The sequence below is a fragment of the Balaenoptera acutorostrata genome, chromosome 1 (genome assembly GCF_949987535.1).
Source record: "Balaenoptera acutorostrata chromosome 1, mBalAcu1.1, whole genome shotgun sequence".
NCBI classification, from domain to species: Eukaryota; Metazoa; Chordata; class Mammalia; order Artiodactyla; family Balaenopteridae; genus Balaenoptera; species Balaenoptera acutorostrata.
The window spans coordinates 177,446,830-177,462,634 of NC_080064.1; the positions used below are offsets into that span (position 1 = coordinate 177,446,830).

General features: G+C 38.1%; 1 protein-coding gene across 5 annotated transcripts in view; it reads right to left on the reverse strand.

Annotated features, from left to right (window-relative positions):
• Positions 1 to 15,805, reverse strand: part of DISP1 (dispatched RND transporter family member 1) — a 209,480-nt gene that overhangs the window by 42,155 nt on the left and 151,520 nt on the right. For 4 of the 5 annotated variants that reach the window (XM_007172041.2, XM_007172040.2, XM_007172042.2 and 1 more), the window contains exon 2: positions 9,184 to 9,709. In XM_007172041.2, the coding sequence (XP_007172103.2) occupies positions 9,184 to 9,692 (509 nt within the window). In that variant the 5' untranslated portion in view covers positions 9,693 to 9,709. Of the gene's footprint in view, positions 1 to 9,183; positions 9,710 to 11,322; positions 11,432 to 15,805 lie in introns of those variants that run through there. The other variant, XM_007172038.2, reaches the window with a different exon arrangement.

Consider the following 15,805-nt stretch of genomic DNA (forward strand, 5'->3'; position numbering starts at 1 on the left):
TAAATCTTACCAGACGTCTAAAGTTAACTGTCATAATCAGATGTTACAATTAATATAAAGCATAAAGGCTCTGACTCTTTGGGGCTGTAGAGGCCCATTTATTCTCAACACCCCCCCTTTTCCTCTTCTAGAAGGCAAATTAGTGACCATCTTTCCCACTTGCTCTTTCCTGTAGGTCGATGGGGTAAAAAGTATGCAATTTATAAATAAGAATGAAAAGCAATACATCGTGTATTCATTTAAATCAGGATTCAGTAACAGCTTGATTTCTGTCACAATACTAACAGAATTAAGTGCACACAGCAAAGAACAACAACAACAACAAAAATTTAAGAGAAGAAAATGAAAGGAACAAATGTAGAAGGAGAAGAGAAAGGAGACTAATAATTTGGTTCTAGGCACTATGTTATGTGAAAAAAATAACCACTGTTATTCCATTTTTACAGAGACAGAAATTAAGGCTGAGAGAGATGCAATATTTACCCAAGATCACAAAGCTATTCAATGGCAGAGCCAGGATTCATTCAAACACAGGTATTCCCGTCTAAAGCCCATGCTCTTCCCACCTCATGTTGTGTAGTGAGGAAAGGAGGAAGGATTGAGGAAAGAAAAGTGAGAGCTGTAATACAGCACTAGCAATTACTTCTAGAGGCTAGCTGTACTTATTTATCTACCTTTCAGAAAAAATTTGTTTTGACATTTGTACTTTAGATCTACTTACAAAAAGCTCAGGCCATAAATCAACTATACTTCAATAAAAAACAAACACAAAAAACAAAAAGCCCAGGCAACTAAAAATTCAATAAATTGATACTTTCGCCTTTGGCTTGATCTGCAGAAGTTTTTGTAAGATGTAACTGTGGCTTCTAGAAGATGTCGAGGGATATTGCCTACTGGCTACGATTTTTTATAATATGGGGATTTAGTCCTTCAGATTTTTGAAGAAAAGGGATTTTATCTTTTGTCATTTCTTAGTGTTATATTTCAAACAAAATACAAGCAATCATACTCCAACTAATTAGAATTATGTTGACCAAAAAGGGTATTTACTGCCAAATACTGCTGTTACTCTACATCATACGTGCTCAATTTGCTGCCACAGAGGTTAAAAAGGGATCTCAGTTGCTTTAACAGAGGCAAGAAAGATAGTCCTGTCCAATAAAAGTTTCTGCAGTGATGGAAATGTTCTGTATCTGTGCTGTCCAATATGGTAGCCAGTCGTCACATCTGGCTACTGAGCACTTGAAATGTGCCTAGCGTGACTGAGGAACTGAATTTTTAATCTTATTGGACCCTCCTGAACATCACAGGTCTAAAGAAAGCAGTTTAACCATTCCTTCCTGCCAAAGACACCTGCCAAGCAGTCCTGGCCAGGTTACTATTTATGGCAATTGTATATAAAGACAAATGGTTATTTAGCTATTAGTAACCTTCCAATGGTAAGAGAGGAAAAGCAGAGAAAATGAATTTAGAAAACGATACATAGTCTGGTTCTTCTTTTTGGCTTGTGCCCCTGCAAAAGCTCTGATTTTTAACTTTTGTGCTCCAGAGAATACAGCCATCAATATTTGTAGATAAAAGAAGGCTATCTATCTGAGGTCAGCCCATGCTGAAATCTAAGTATCTTACCCTGTCCACATTACCTCTACATCTTTGAAATTGGGGACCATGCTTGCAGTTTTTACCTCTGTCTCCAGCACTTAACACTTACTAAGTATTCATTAAATTCTTGCTAAGTAAGTGAGCAACCTTGAATTTCTCCGTTCATTGCTCCAACATCTTAGAAGAGCCATTTGAGTTGAGTCTGGCATTTTGGGCAAATCAGAGACTCTGGGATCGGTGTTAATGCCAAGGTTCACGCTACACTGCTGATGAAGTGTTCAGAGTGATTTTTGGTTCAAATTTCCTAACTAACTAAAATAACACAACTGCCAGGGCTCAGGGAAGGGAGAAGGGTGGAGCATTGCAGGCCAGGTGTAGCAAAGTAAGACCCTTTGGAAAATGATGCTCAGGTCTATAATTTACCCCTGGATGTTATGATACAACATATACAGAAGAACCAGATTTCAAGTGGTAGATTCTATCTCTTTTAACATAATACAAGAATTCTCATTTCTTACTTTTTAGGAAAAAGAGTTCCCTTCATAGAAAGTAACTAGTGTCCTAAGGGGAAACAAAAAGAAAACCTCTGAGAAAAGTGAGAGTGAAATTGGAAAACTAGTAAAGAACCCGAGGAGAAAGGAAATATAGGTTACAAAAATTATATAGTCACAATGTATGGGGAGGCAGGGACCATGTTTATTTAAGCTTTCAGGGGCTGAGCTAATGCTAGAGTTCCATGGTCCCCTCTGTGCCAAGCCTTCTTAACTCAGTATAGCTCTAATTCCTCCAGGGTGCCATGGGGAACATTCAACGTGACCATATGTCTACAAAATCACCCTCAGAGAAATAAAAATGCATTTGGCAGGCACCCAAAACTATCACAGGTTCCCTACCATGATAATGAGTCTATGGCCATTGCCAAGTATCATTTATGGAGTCCCTTATTACAATCAAGAACATTTTTTGCAACACCAAATTAAAACGTAAGTACAGTTTGGATTAGAAATCTTGTATGCTATTTTTGGATGCAGAGCTCCCTAGTAATTGTGTCATAATACCATTACCCTTTCACTTTAATATGGCAGTAAGAAGGTTTCCAAATGAATCATTCAAAACTTTGCTTCAACCAGCACACATGGAACGTAACTGGCTCCTGAGAAGCATTTTCCAGATCTTTGTAGGATAAAGAGCAAATCAGCCTTTTAGATAACTTGAATTACCATTCAGCCTTTTAGATAACTTGACTGTATTCAGGATGTAAAATTAGGAAAAGCTGTCTCTCCTGACCATCCAAATGGCCCCTTCACTCTGGCCATCCTCTTCTCTTTACACTTCCTTAAGTAGACTTCTATTTTTGTACGCTTTCCCCTTCCAACTTCCCCCCACCTTCTACGTTCTGCGTCCTGCAGGCAGTCCCTTTATCATGTCCTGGTCATCTTTCAAGGGTCACTCAAATTCTCTCTTCTCACTCAGCCTGCCCCTAAACTTACTAACCTCCAGGGATCCTTCTCACCTCTGAACTCCTGAGTGCTTTATTGTTTCTATTGCAAAAGGAACTTCTCCTTATTATTATCATACTTATTTTATTCTTTAACTCCCCTGGTGATCCTGATGATCAGCTAGGTTGAGGACTTATGGGTATGGGCTCTGTCTCATGGTAAGGAGAGACCACTTTCTGCCATTTTTAATTCCTTAGTGTTCTCACTTAGTCACATTAATCAACAGCTGAGTGATGGGTATAAGGATAGGAATCTACAAATGAAAAAGCCAGAAGCTTTAAAATGAGATCTATTTGGGGACTCCCCTGGTGGCGCCGTGGTTAAGAATCCACCTGCTAATGCAGGGGACATGGGTTTGAGCCCTGGTCCGGGAAGATCCCACATGCCGAGGAGCAACTAAGCCCGTGCACCACAACTACTGAGCCTGCGCTCTAGAGCCCACAAGCCACAACTACTGAGCCTGCATGCCACAACTACTGGAGCCTGCGTGCCTAGAGCCCGTGCTCCACAAGAGAAGCCACCACAATGAGAAGCCTGCGCACCACAATGAAGAGTAGCCCCTGCTCGCCGCAACTAGAGAAAGCCCGCATGCAGCAACAAAGACCCAATGTAGCTAAAAATAAATAAATAAATAAAATAAAATAAAATTAAAAAAAAGAGATCTATTTGAACTACTTAATATTTGGTGATAAATGGAATCAAAAGAGAATATCCTAAATGTGATCCTTGCAATGATCTTAATTTAATCAACCAGAAGCTTAACAGAGGGTTTTAAAAAGCAAAAGACATATACAAGTGGTTGATTATAATGAATCTTTTAGATAGATTTATTACAGCTTAAAGAGTCAAGAAGGGATGAAACAGAACTTACTGTAGTACAGAAGGTGGGGAAAAGAGAAATGGGAATATGAATGACAGAAAGGAGGCGGCAAAGGAGCTGGGATAAAATTATATTTTCTATTTGATTGACTCTTTAAAACATTCTCTATGGCTTAAGTACTTTACAAACAAATAACAACTTTAAAAATAAAACAAAATACCAACCAGGTGGGCGCATTTGTGGTGTAGGTGCAAAGAGTAATAGCAATTGAAAGTGCCTAGGATCTTCCATCTGTACACAATTTTACTCCAAGGCCATCAACCTTTAAGATACTTTTTAGCGATGTGAATACTCTATACTTTTATCAAGTCATGAATACATCTTAAACATTAATTGAATAACGCTTCATTAAGTATTTGAGATTATCAATTTTTTTAAATGCAAGGGCTTCCCTGGTGGTGCAGTGGTTGAGAATCTGCCTGCCAATGCAGGGGACACGGGTTCGAGCCCTGGTCTGGGAAGATCCCACATGCTGTGGAGCAACTGGGCCCGTGAGCCACAATTACTGAGCCTGCATGTCTGGAGCCTGTGCTCCGCAACAAGAGAGGCCACGATAGTGAGAAGCCCGCGCACCGTGATGAAGAGTGGCCCCCGCTTGCCACAACTAGAGAAAGCCCTCGCACAGAAACGAAGACCCAACACAGTCATAAATAAATAAATAAACAAATACTTAAAAAACAAAAAAGCAACAGGCAAGAAATCACAAAAGGAAAATAGATTTAGAGAGTTAACATTCCTGATAGAGATCAGCCTCTAGAACCTTCGTTCTAAGTTTCCTAAAAGTGTTGGGTAGAATAACTAATAAAAGGCAGCAAAGTATCACATGACATCCTCATTTACAGAATTTCTCAGCGAGGACATCCCACATAACCTATCCCAAACTGCCCTGCTCTCCCTTACACAGTAGCTATATCCATGTCCACATTTGCTTCGGTGGGTATATTACTGGTTTGGGAAAGACAGACACAGCACCTGGCTTAGTGCCTTGCCCATAGCACAATTCTGCAAATAAATACATGCTGGGCTGAACCTAAAAGCTGCAGTTTTCATCCTAGGATAACCTCCAACAGTATTGTTACCCTCAATGTAATTGTTACGTATTACTCAGCATCCTCATTCTTTCAAGAAAGCTCAAAGGATCACACTCTTCCACTGTTACTGCCCCACCCTCCATCCCCAGAAGCTCTGCTTGCTTGGAGTTCTTCTCCTATCCTCTCTATTTTAGTGATCAGCATTACCATCTACCCATCTAGTTGCTCAAGCCAGGAAACTGAAAATCAGTTGTGATTCTTCTTCCTTTCCTCCCCCATATCCAATGGTTCACCAGATCTAGTAGATTCTACCTCATAAATCTCTCTAGCTGAAATTACTTCTAAACCCTGGATCAAGTCACCGCCAGCTCTCACCTGAATTACTATAATAAGCCTTCTAACCGTCTTCCTCCAGTTCAATCTACTCTCCACCATGCAGTTTATGGACCTCTCTAAAATGTGAATCTGATAGTGTTTCTTTTCTGCTCAAAAATCTGTAATGCCACACCCATTAGGATGGCTATCATAAAACAATTAAAAAAAAATAAACAAACAGAAAAGAACAAGGGTCAGCAAGGATGTGCACAGCAGCTGTGGAAACAGTCTGGTGGTTCCTCAAGAAGTTAAACATAGAATTACCATATGATCCAGTAATTGCACTTCTGGGTATATAACCAAAAGAAGTGAAAGCAGGAACTCAAACAGATATTGTATACACAGGTTCATAGCAACATTATTCACAATAGCCGAAAGGTGGAGCAACCCAAGTGTCCATCGACAGATAAATGGATGAACATAATGTGGTATATACATACAATGGGATATTATTCAGCCTTACAAAGGAAGAAAATTTTGATACATGCTATGACTTGGATGAGCCTTGAAGACAGTATGCTAAGTGAAATCAGACAGTCATAAAAGAACAAATACTGTATGATTCCACTTATATGAGGTACCTAGAATAGCCACATTCATGGAGATAGAAAATAGAACGGTGGTTGACAGGGGCTGGGGGAGGGAAGAATGGGAAATTATTGTTTAAAGGGTATGGAGTTTCAGTTCGGGAAGATGAAGAATGTTCTGGAGAAAGAATGGTGGTGATGGTTGCACAACAATGTGAATGTACTTAATGCTACTGAATTGTACACATACAAATGGTTCAAATGATAAATTTTATGTTCTATATATTTTTTCATAATAAAAAAGTTGTGCACACACAAAAATCTATACTGCCTCTCCACTGGCCTCAGGATACAGTCCTGAGATCTCCTAATGTGATTTACAATGTCCCTCAGGATTTAGTCCCAATATACCTCTCCCCTTGCTATTACTCTTTGTTCCTTCAGGGCCTAGTCATACCCAGCTACGCTGGAGCTGTGCTCACACTACTTTATACATCTTCATACAAACTACTCCCACTGTCTACAAGACAACCTCTTCTCCATTTGTAATGTTTTTCATTTTCATCCCTGTATGTCCCTTCTTGGTATCTCTTATCACAATATTGTAGCTGCCTGTTTGCTTTTCTGTCTCCCTTCCTACTAGCTTATAGCTCTATGAAGGAAAAAATAAAGTCTCATCTCATTTAGAACTACATCTTTGGTGCCTGGCACATACAAATACTCAGTAAATATTGTTGATTATGTAAATTCATAAATGTAGCAGATAGGGAAGAGTTTCTGGAAGCAGACATTTGACAATAAAGTATGTAATATACACAACTGGACACATACCATTCCTTCGCAGGCATCTTTAAAAAGATTCTATGTCTGTTGCAGTTTATCAAAAGGCTCAAATTCTTGAGATAAAATTCTAATATGAAAGATTTCTCACATAAAATTCCAGTTTCCTCTACAACTCTTCCTGATGGACAAATATGGCACTTTTTATCAGTTTGTTTTTTAATGCCATTCTATTTAAAGTTGTATGTATATAGGACTCTCATTCCTTTAAAATTAGGTCATTCAGAAATGGTAAGCCAAAGTCCTGAAAATACTGACAATGCCTATCATATTGAAACAATTGGTTACTTATCTGTTGTTTTACTACTTTGTGAAGTTTTTTAAAGGAGGGATCAGCTTCAAAATGTAGAACTCTCTATCTCATCTCACATCCTGCAACCATATAATTTATGATTCTGAATATCAATATTTATGACCATAAAATTTCAAAACTAACCACTTACTTACACTGTTTCATTCAAAGTGGAAAGAGTCTAAAACTGGCCATGCAGCACAATGCTGTCAGGACCAATCTTCTAAGAAATGGCTTTGGTGAGTGTTTTCATTATAGTTCTATAAACTAAAAGACTCTCACATCTAATATGGAAAAATGTATTCAGAAACTGTAGAAACACGCTAGAGAAGACTCCCCCTACCCCCCACCCCTTGTCATTTTCCCCATCTTTCTCTTCCTCTCTTTTCAAAAGAGTGAAACCAGATAATCTCAGCAGCATCTAAAATCTGATGAAGGTGAAAAGTATTTATTACTTAATCCCTGTCTGGATGTGACTTTTTAAAAACTTGATATATAATTGCCGTATAACATTATATTAGTTTCAGGTATACAACGTAATGATTCGATATTTGTATATATTGCAAAATGATCACCACAGTAAGTCTGGTTAACATCCATTACCACACACATTTACAAAATTTTTTTTTCTTGTGATGAGAACCTTTAAGATCTACTCTCTTAGCAACTTTCAGCTATACGATACAGTATTATTAGCTATGGTCATCATGCTGTATATTATGTCCTCATGACTTATTTATTTTAGAACTGGAAGTCTGTACTCACTCTTTAATTAAAAGTGAATATGCTATATGCATACAATGGATTACTACTCAGCAATAAAAAGGGAAACTAATACACATAGCAATTAGACGGTCTCAAAAATGTTATGAGTCAAAATTGCCAGACACAAAAGAGTACCTACTGTATGATTCCATTCATATGAAGTTTCAGAGCAAACAAAATAATTTATGGTAACAGAACTCAGAACAGTGCTTCTGATGAGGAGAGAAGGAATGACTAAGAAGTGGCATAAAGGAACTTCCTGGGGTGACAGGAATGTTCTACATCCGACCGAGGTGTGCATTATACTAGTGTATACATCTGTCAAAACTGATCAAACTCTACACTTAAGATACGTGCATTTCCCTGTACATAAAGTATACCCTAATTTTAAATGAGAAGGTTGTCTTCTAGCTCTTTTAAGACTTTTTATTACCAAAAAATGTGAAATAATTCTTGGTCTCTATAAAGTACTCAGTATTTTTAAAAATATATTACCATTGCTCACCTGCAGTACATGTGATTTAACTTACCCACGGAAAAAATAGCTGGAAAGCACATATCAGAGAAACTATGGCCTGAAATGGGAAGGAGAACTGGCAATGATAGAGATTTTTCTAGTACTTTTCAATCTACTAGATCTGAAAACGTTTTACAAAAAATATTTTTTAAAGTCCTATGCTACAGATTTATAGGTTTCATCTGCTAAAAGGAATTGTTGCCTTCATACGATCTCAACGTATTACACAGTCACCCAAACCACATGAATAGAAATTGTGAGTACACCCATAAGGAAGCAGCTGGTTTTGTACTTCTTTTTTGTAAATGTTGATCACTATCAATAATAGCAAATACAAGACTCCTGTTTAGGCAGCCTCATCACAAATATATCTATCCCCCATGTTTAATAATAGAAATTACTAACAATAAAACCTTTTACTGAACTTTATAATTCAAGGCCTAGCAGGGACATCTAACCAGCTCGCAGAAGGAGAAAACAGAAGGAAGGGTTTAATTGACTAAGAAGTTAATGGATAAAACAGATATAATATTACTTCATTTGCATTTTAGTAGGCTTCACACAATCCACAAAATATGCATTTTGTTTTGTTTTGGTTTTTGGTTTTTTTTGGCCACGCCACGTGGCTTTTGGGATCCTAGTTCTCCGACCAGAGATTGAACCTGGGCCCTCGGCAGTGAAAGTGTGGAGTCCTAAACGCTGGACCGCCAGGGAATTCCTGAAATATGCACTTTTACTGGTTTCCTTTCCCTGATACATTTTTCTCTCCTCCTTCTGGAGAAATCAACACAAACAAACACATTCATGTGGAATTAGTTGAATGAGAAAGTTCAGCAAAACTTCTGGACCACTCACCTTATGTTGGCTATATGCTGCGGCACAGGCTGATGCTGAAAATGGTCAGGCCACGGATGATGCAGGCAGAAGGATGGAGAGGGCTGAAGACAGCACGTTGTCTGATAAACAGGTGAATGGTTTGGACAGAGAGATGCAGAATACTCTGAGTGTGGCTGCATGCAACACGAGGCCAAAGCAGGAGGTGCTGCAGGGCCAGCCTCGGGATGGCACTCCTGGTGACTGTCATGGGTAGTCAAAGGGTGATGGTATGGGCAAGGATGGCAGCACTGGGATAATATCTGAGGCGTTCTTTGGTTGTCTAAAGGCAGAAAGGATGATTTAACTGTGCCATTAGCTTGCAGGCATCCATTTGGACTCACTTTTGTTCTGGGCGCTTCTTTGGGGGTGAGTTGCTGGGCTGCAGGATCTCCGTCACAGGGGGTGAGGGGACGAGGGCTGGTAGCACTGGTTGCGATGCCGCCATTGCTCAGAACCACAAAATCGTTGCTTCCGTTGTTCATAGCCATGCTCCAATTTCTTGACCCTAAGAAAGAAAATGATATAAAATCATCCAGTTACAGTCAGGCAGGCAATTATGTAAAAAAGATAGGAAAACTATTTTAAAACAGCTCTTTGAAAACAAGGGTTCTTGCAGGAGCTGTGAAAGCACTGGGGGAAGCCCAGCGCACCTGCAACAGAACCAGCCATGGGTTAGGCCTCCTCTTCTTTCCTCCCAGCTACACCATGCACCTTGAGAACCCTCTCCTATCCCACTGACCACTTCCTCCCTGCCCCATCTCTATTTTCAGTGCCTGTCTTCTCTCCTCATCCTAGATGTGCAAGTATCAGTTAAGAATTAGAACATTTTAGGATGGGGGTGGGAAGGGGGTAGAAGAGACAGAAGATACCAATATCATTCTTTAGCTTTTCAATAATATCATGCTTGAGGTGTTCTGATATAGGAATAATGGGCAAAATGAAGGGCTACTTTGAAGCAATTAGTTGTGTAGGTTCAGTAATGTGAATAATCTTAAGAATGCCTTATGTCTTTGAAAAATGTCAAGAAAATATGATTTTTCCTCTAAGTCACTCAGGTCCTAGAATAAGAATAAACAAAAGAAAATAAAAACTAATTAGCTAAGCTAAGAACTGTGGCAACCAAGATATCAGATGCAAAAGTTTTATCCCCTAAACCAATGAATGTAATGCTAAAAAAATAATAAAACATGCCACATAAGTTGCCATGAACTTAATAATTTGTTTTCTATGCTATGTCTTACAGGTAGCAATGCTTGCACACAAGAAAAAGAATACTATGGCTGGGATTTGCTTCAAGTGAGATTTTTGTTATTAATTTTTTCCCCTCCACCAAAGGGTCCAGGCCTTCAGTGTAAAGGAAAAATTAGTGTTCAAATTACCAGTAATATTTTTCTGTCCAGTCAACAAACAAAGGCAAAAACAGACAGCCTTCTTCCTCTCCCCTTGCCCACTTATCACCCTCTGACCAACATACACACAAAATGTGGAAATGTGCAGTAAGAAAAATAGGTCATCAAATGCTAGTGGTCTATTTAACCTACACATGAAAGCCAACAAGAAAAAAAAGAAAACCATTGTTTGGCTCACTAACCCTTCTGGCATGGCATTTTTCTGAGTGGACAAAATAGCTTCTGGAGAAATCTCTCTCCAGTCTCTCCCCACCTCTGTCAGACACACAGGTACTAGAAGAAATCGTCTCTTTTCAGTCTGAGTACACGGTTATGACAAACCTGGGTCACCCATGAGGAAGATTCCTATGTATATTTTCACCCAATTTGTAAACTGCTCAACAGGGGTATTTCTGAACAGGGAATGCCAGAACGATGCATAACGTTTCAATGTGAACACTAATACCCAGAAGATACTCACTGTACTAGGATGCAAATTTAGCATTATTGACTTATTTTCCTTTCAGATAGAGCTCATCAAACACTCAAACACACACACACACACACACCCATTCAGCTATATAAACATCAACGCTGTAAGAAATGGAAGAATTAATGTAGACATTAAAAATTTTCTTCATAAATTATTTTAGTGGAAAAGACAAAGCATTTATAAATATCAAAACATATATGTACATCAAGCAGATGCTACTTCTCTCATCAGCCTTACCGTCACTTTGGAAAGTAGTCTGCCAATCCCGACTTCCTTTTATAATGACCATTGAGAAGGATTTTTTTTTTTTTGGCCAACCCACACAGCATGCGGAATCTTAGTTCCCCGACCAGGGATTGAATCCACCACCCCTGCAGTGGAAGCACGAAGTCTTAGCCACTAGACTGCCAGGGAAGTCCCTGAGAAAGATTTTGAACTGTGGTCAACACAGTTGCTCTCTTCTTCAGTAAATCACTCCTGGGTATAAACACCTCCTATAAAACACTCAAATGATATCCCCAACACAAAGCATTGGTAGTTAAAAGTATTATCCAACTAGTGGGAAGATAAGGTAGATAAACTGGTAAGAGCCCTAAAGTGACCCAGGAGGCACAAACTCTAATCTTTTTTCCATCACTTTCTTAACGTGCCATCTCAGCAAGGTCTGCTCCCTTAAGCTTCTTTTTACTGAAGGATATATCCTCCCCTTTGTTGTTAACAAAAGAAAAAGCTGTATGCAAATGTTCTGAAAACAACAAAATGTATTAATCAAAGGCCATCTAAAAAGGCACTAGAGTTCTTAAAAAGTTAATTGAAATATAAGATGTTTATTTGTATGGTTAAGTGAAAGATAGTCTAGAAAATGTAAGAAGCAATTGCTTGATGAGATAAATTGTCATTTCTCGGAATTAGAAACTCTCATTGTACAAATACTCCACAGAAATCACAGAGGGCATAAGCTTTCTCTTGCCTCTACCCATGACTCATGTTCCCAAGCCTTCTCTTCAGACCTCAGCCAAGCTACCGGAGCTGATGCAATCTTCCAGGCTAAATGGGAAAATCAAGACGTCCTCTTGGCCCTTCCATCAGGAAAGAAGGAAGACTTTTTCTAGTTTGTCGATTTGTTCTGACCATCCTAGGTTGGTTGATATCATTTCAGAGGGTCTATTTTTGGTATTTAATTCAATCAGCCCTATTGACTATAATCACAGCTGTCAGGTGGGTTACGCTAGTGAGAAGTATCTGACAAAAATCCTCAAAGTTTTCAAGTGAAACTGGGCTTAAGACAGAATGCCATCAACCTGGGACACTCATCAAAGTACCCTGAAATCCTCTGTAGACTCTCCGCAACTTCATCTGTTTCCCTATCTAATTAAATCTGCTTTTCGTCAGGAAAAATAATTTTTCTTTTTCTTTGTAACAAGAATTACAACTATCATTCTCTCTTATTTTTATTGCAAATGCATCATATTGTAGTTACATAAGAGTTAAATAGATTTTTGCAGGCCAGCCAAGGGACCTAATCACCATTTATAACATTTTTTCCCCAGTGTGGTAAAATGCAGTTCAAGTGCCAAATAACTGACTTACGAATGATTTTTGGAGCACAACTTGTTTTGTAACTTGGAGATTTCTTGTAATGAAGTAGGTACAAGTGGAGAGTAAAGAATAATTTGAACTCTGACTTTGGCTTGTATTTGAAGTAAATCATATAAGCTTTCTATGATTCACTTTCTTCAATCATAAAATGGGAACAATCAAATTGACTGTATAAATAAGTTGTGGATTATAAGTAAAAAACAATAAAAAAGCAAAAGCAGACAAAAATTATTCTAAGAAATGTTTACAGATTAAGTTCAATGGATGTATTTGTGTGAGAATTCAGGTGACCAGGAGAACAGCAAAGTTTCCATCTAAAGTCAAGAGTTGACCTTAAGGCCACACAGAGAAAGACTTTATTTCTTTAGAAATGAGACAAATGAGAAAAAAATTTGGTCTGAGCCAGAGAAAACAGGAAAAGAGATGAGAGAGTGGAAGATTCAACATCATAAAAATGAATTATTGTGATAAATGTAATGCTATGTGATTATAAATGCAGTGATAATAGTATTTATGCGGGAAGTTTAAAATAAGTTTTGGATAAAATATAATGAACAATTTTAAAAGAGCTTTGTTGAAATCACCTGTTTTCCCCAGGGCCATGACACACAGGGACTGCCAAAAGAAAGCTATTCTTGAGACACTGGCTTGAGGTGTGATGGAGCCCTATGGCCAGATATTTTAGTGTATTTCCTGTTGTTCATGAATATAGCATGCCAATATCAATACATCCGAAGCCACTAATCTCACACTTCCTATTTCACCTTTTCTATACTAGCATTTTTATGTCCTGAGTGCTTTAGCTGTTTGGGGACTGACTATAAGGCCTTTGGCCAAAGACCATCTTCTGATTACATTTTAAAATTTAAGATATTTTTCTTTGAGCCTCAGTTCTTCACATGTATAAATCAGGATGGGAATCAATGTCCACCTCATAGGATTACTATGAGAATGTAAAAATATTTTGAAAACCATAAAGGGCTATGTATTTACAATGGAATGAGAATATAAAAAAAATATGGAATGATGCTTCCTAGTTCCAAAGCTGAAATTATGTTATAAAATGGCATCAGAGATATCTGTGGCTTAGAAGAAATGGCCTGGGTGGGTCTGAATTTGAAAGTTGACTCTACGGGTTACTAATGTTGAGAACCTAGGTCAAGTTACTTACACTCTTAGAGTCTCTAAGTCTTGATTCTTCTTAGAGTTAAATTTGTTTGAAATGCAAATTGGTGCAACCTTCTAAAAGAGCAACATGGCACTGCTAATCAAAATTTGAAATACCCTCATCCTTTGACTCACAGTTCTACTGGGAGTTTACCCTCTGGATATACTTGAACAATGTGTAAAGATAAATGTCCAGATAAAGACGCTGACTGCACCACTGCTGGTAACTATGAAAACTGGAAACCACCTAAATTATCAATAGGGGACTTAAATTCTGTCATATCCATACCTTGGGTATTCTGCACAAAAAGAATGAGTTAAATCAGGATTATTGCTAGGGAAAGAAGTCCAAAGTACATCTTCATGTGTGAATAAAACCTAGCTGCAGAAGAGCCTATGTGGTATGAATCCATTTCATTAAAAAAGCAGCAAAAACACACATGTATGGTTAGTATACACACAGATAATTTCTAGAAGGACGTAAGAAAATGCTAACATTGTTTCCTGCTGGAGAGTTGGACTGGGCCATTTGGAAGGGTAGAGAAGACTTTCACATTTTACTTTCTGTACTGCTTGCAACGTTTACTACAAATGTGCCACCTTCATAGTAATAAAATATTAATGAAACAACATATAAAGTTTCTAGCACAGTGACTAATAATGAACAGAAGATAATTATTATTAAAATGCAAAAACAGAAGCAAACTTATTTCACCTTAAAGGATAAACAGTCATCTCTTCACTGGATGCATTTTTAATTGTTTGTCTTCCAGTATATGTCTGCTTTCTCACAATAGCACCCTACACAATATATCAAATAATTGGATAAAGCAGGAAATCAAAAAGGATTTAAGGAGCAAGAACAGATGAACACAAACTATTCGGAAAAAGGTTTTCAACATATCTTATCTCCCAGCTTCCAAATTTTGGGAAACATAAATTATTATTTGTTGGACCAAAGCTATCTATGAACCAAAAGTATCATGACTAGTTTCATAAGCATTAAACAGAGAATACAGAGAAGAAATATAGAGTCATTTCAATCAAATGTAAAGAGAAAAGTCATCAGAGCTCATGTGATTAGAAGGTTCAAACAATTACATCCTACTCTGGGCTCAGGACACTTACACCTATAAGATCAAAGGAAATAACCCTGCTTCAAAGACTAAAAGTAGTATCTCATTGAAAATGCTATCATATAATCATAGTAGGAACTGCTGGAATTATGGAAATTTTATTCATCAACATATTACATGTGAAAATATGCTAAGGACACACAATTTACCCAAAAGATGCCATCAAACTATTTAGGTGGCTCAACATCCAAAAAGCGTTATGAAAGGCTCTTAGTAGCTCCTTGCAACTGGAAGCCATAACTGTTTTTGTGGCCAGAAAACTGTTAAGTTAAAATCTAAATGTAATGTTGAAGAGAATACACAGACATGTTCCGATTACCACAGTAACCACTCAGCAAAGTCATCACCATCCTTGACAAACACAGGGCTCAGATAGCCTGAAGGAACATCTTCATTCGCATCGGCAGCTACCCTGGTACACCTCGGCGGTATTGCCAAACACTTTCACACACATGACCTCACTTGAGTTTATCCTCCTAATAGCCCTCAGAAAAACAGGTGTGGCAGGCATTACCGCTCTACTTTGCAAAAGAAAACTTGAGACACAGAGTCTCAGATGGTAAGGCCAGGAAGTCTGATGCCGAGGTTTTGAGGGATTTCTGCTAAACTACATTCCATAAGCTTAGATAATGTATTCCAGAATAACCCTTTGTTTCATCAGATTCATAACATCAAACTTAACAATAAATGGCAAGACTGAATCAAAAACAAGATCCCATATTGTAGCCAATCATCTTTTTCAGAAGTGATGTTCCCTATAACACAGTTTCACTAGACAAAATACAAAACACTGATAACAGTGTTTCTCAAACATAGGG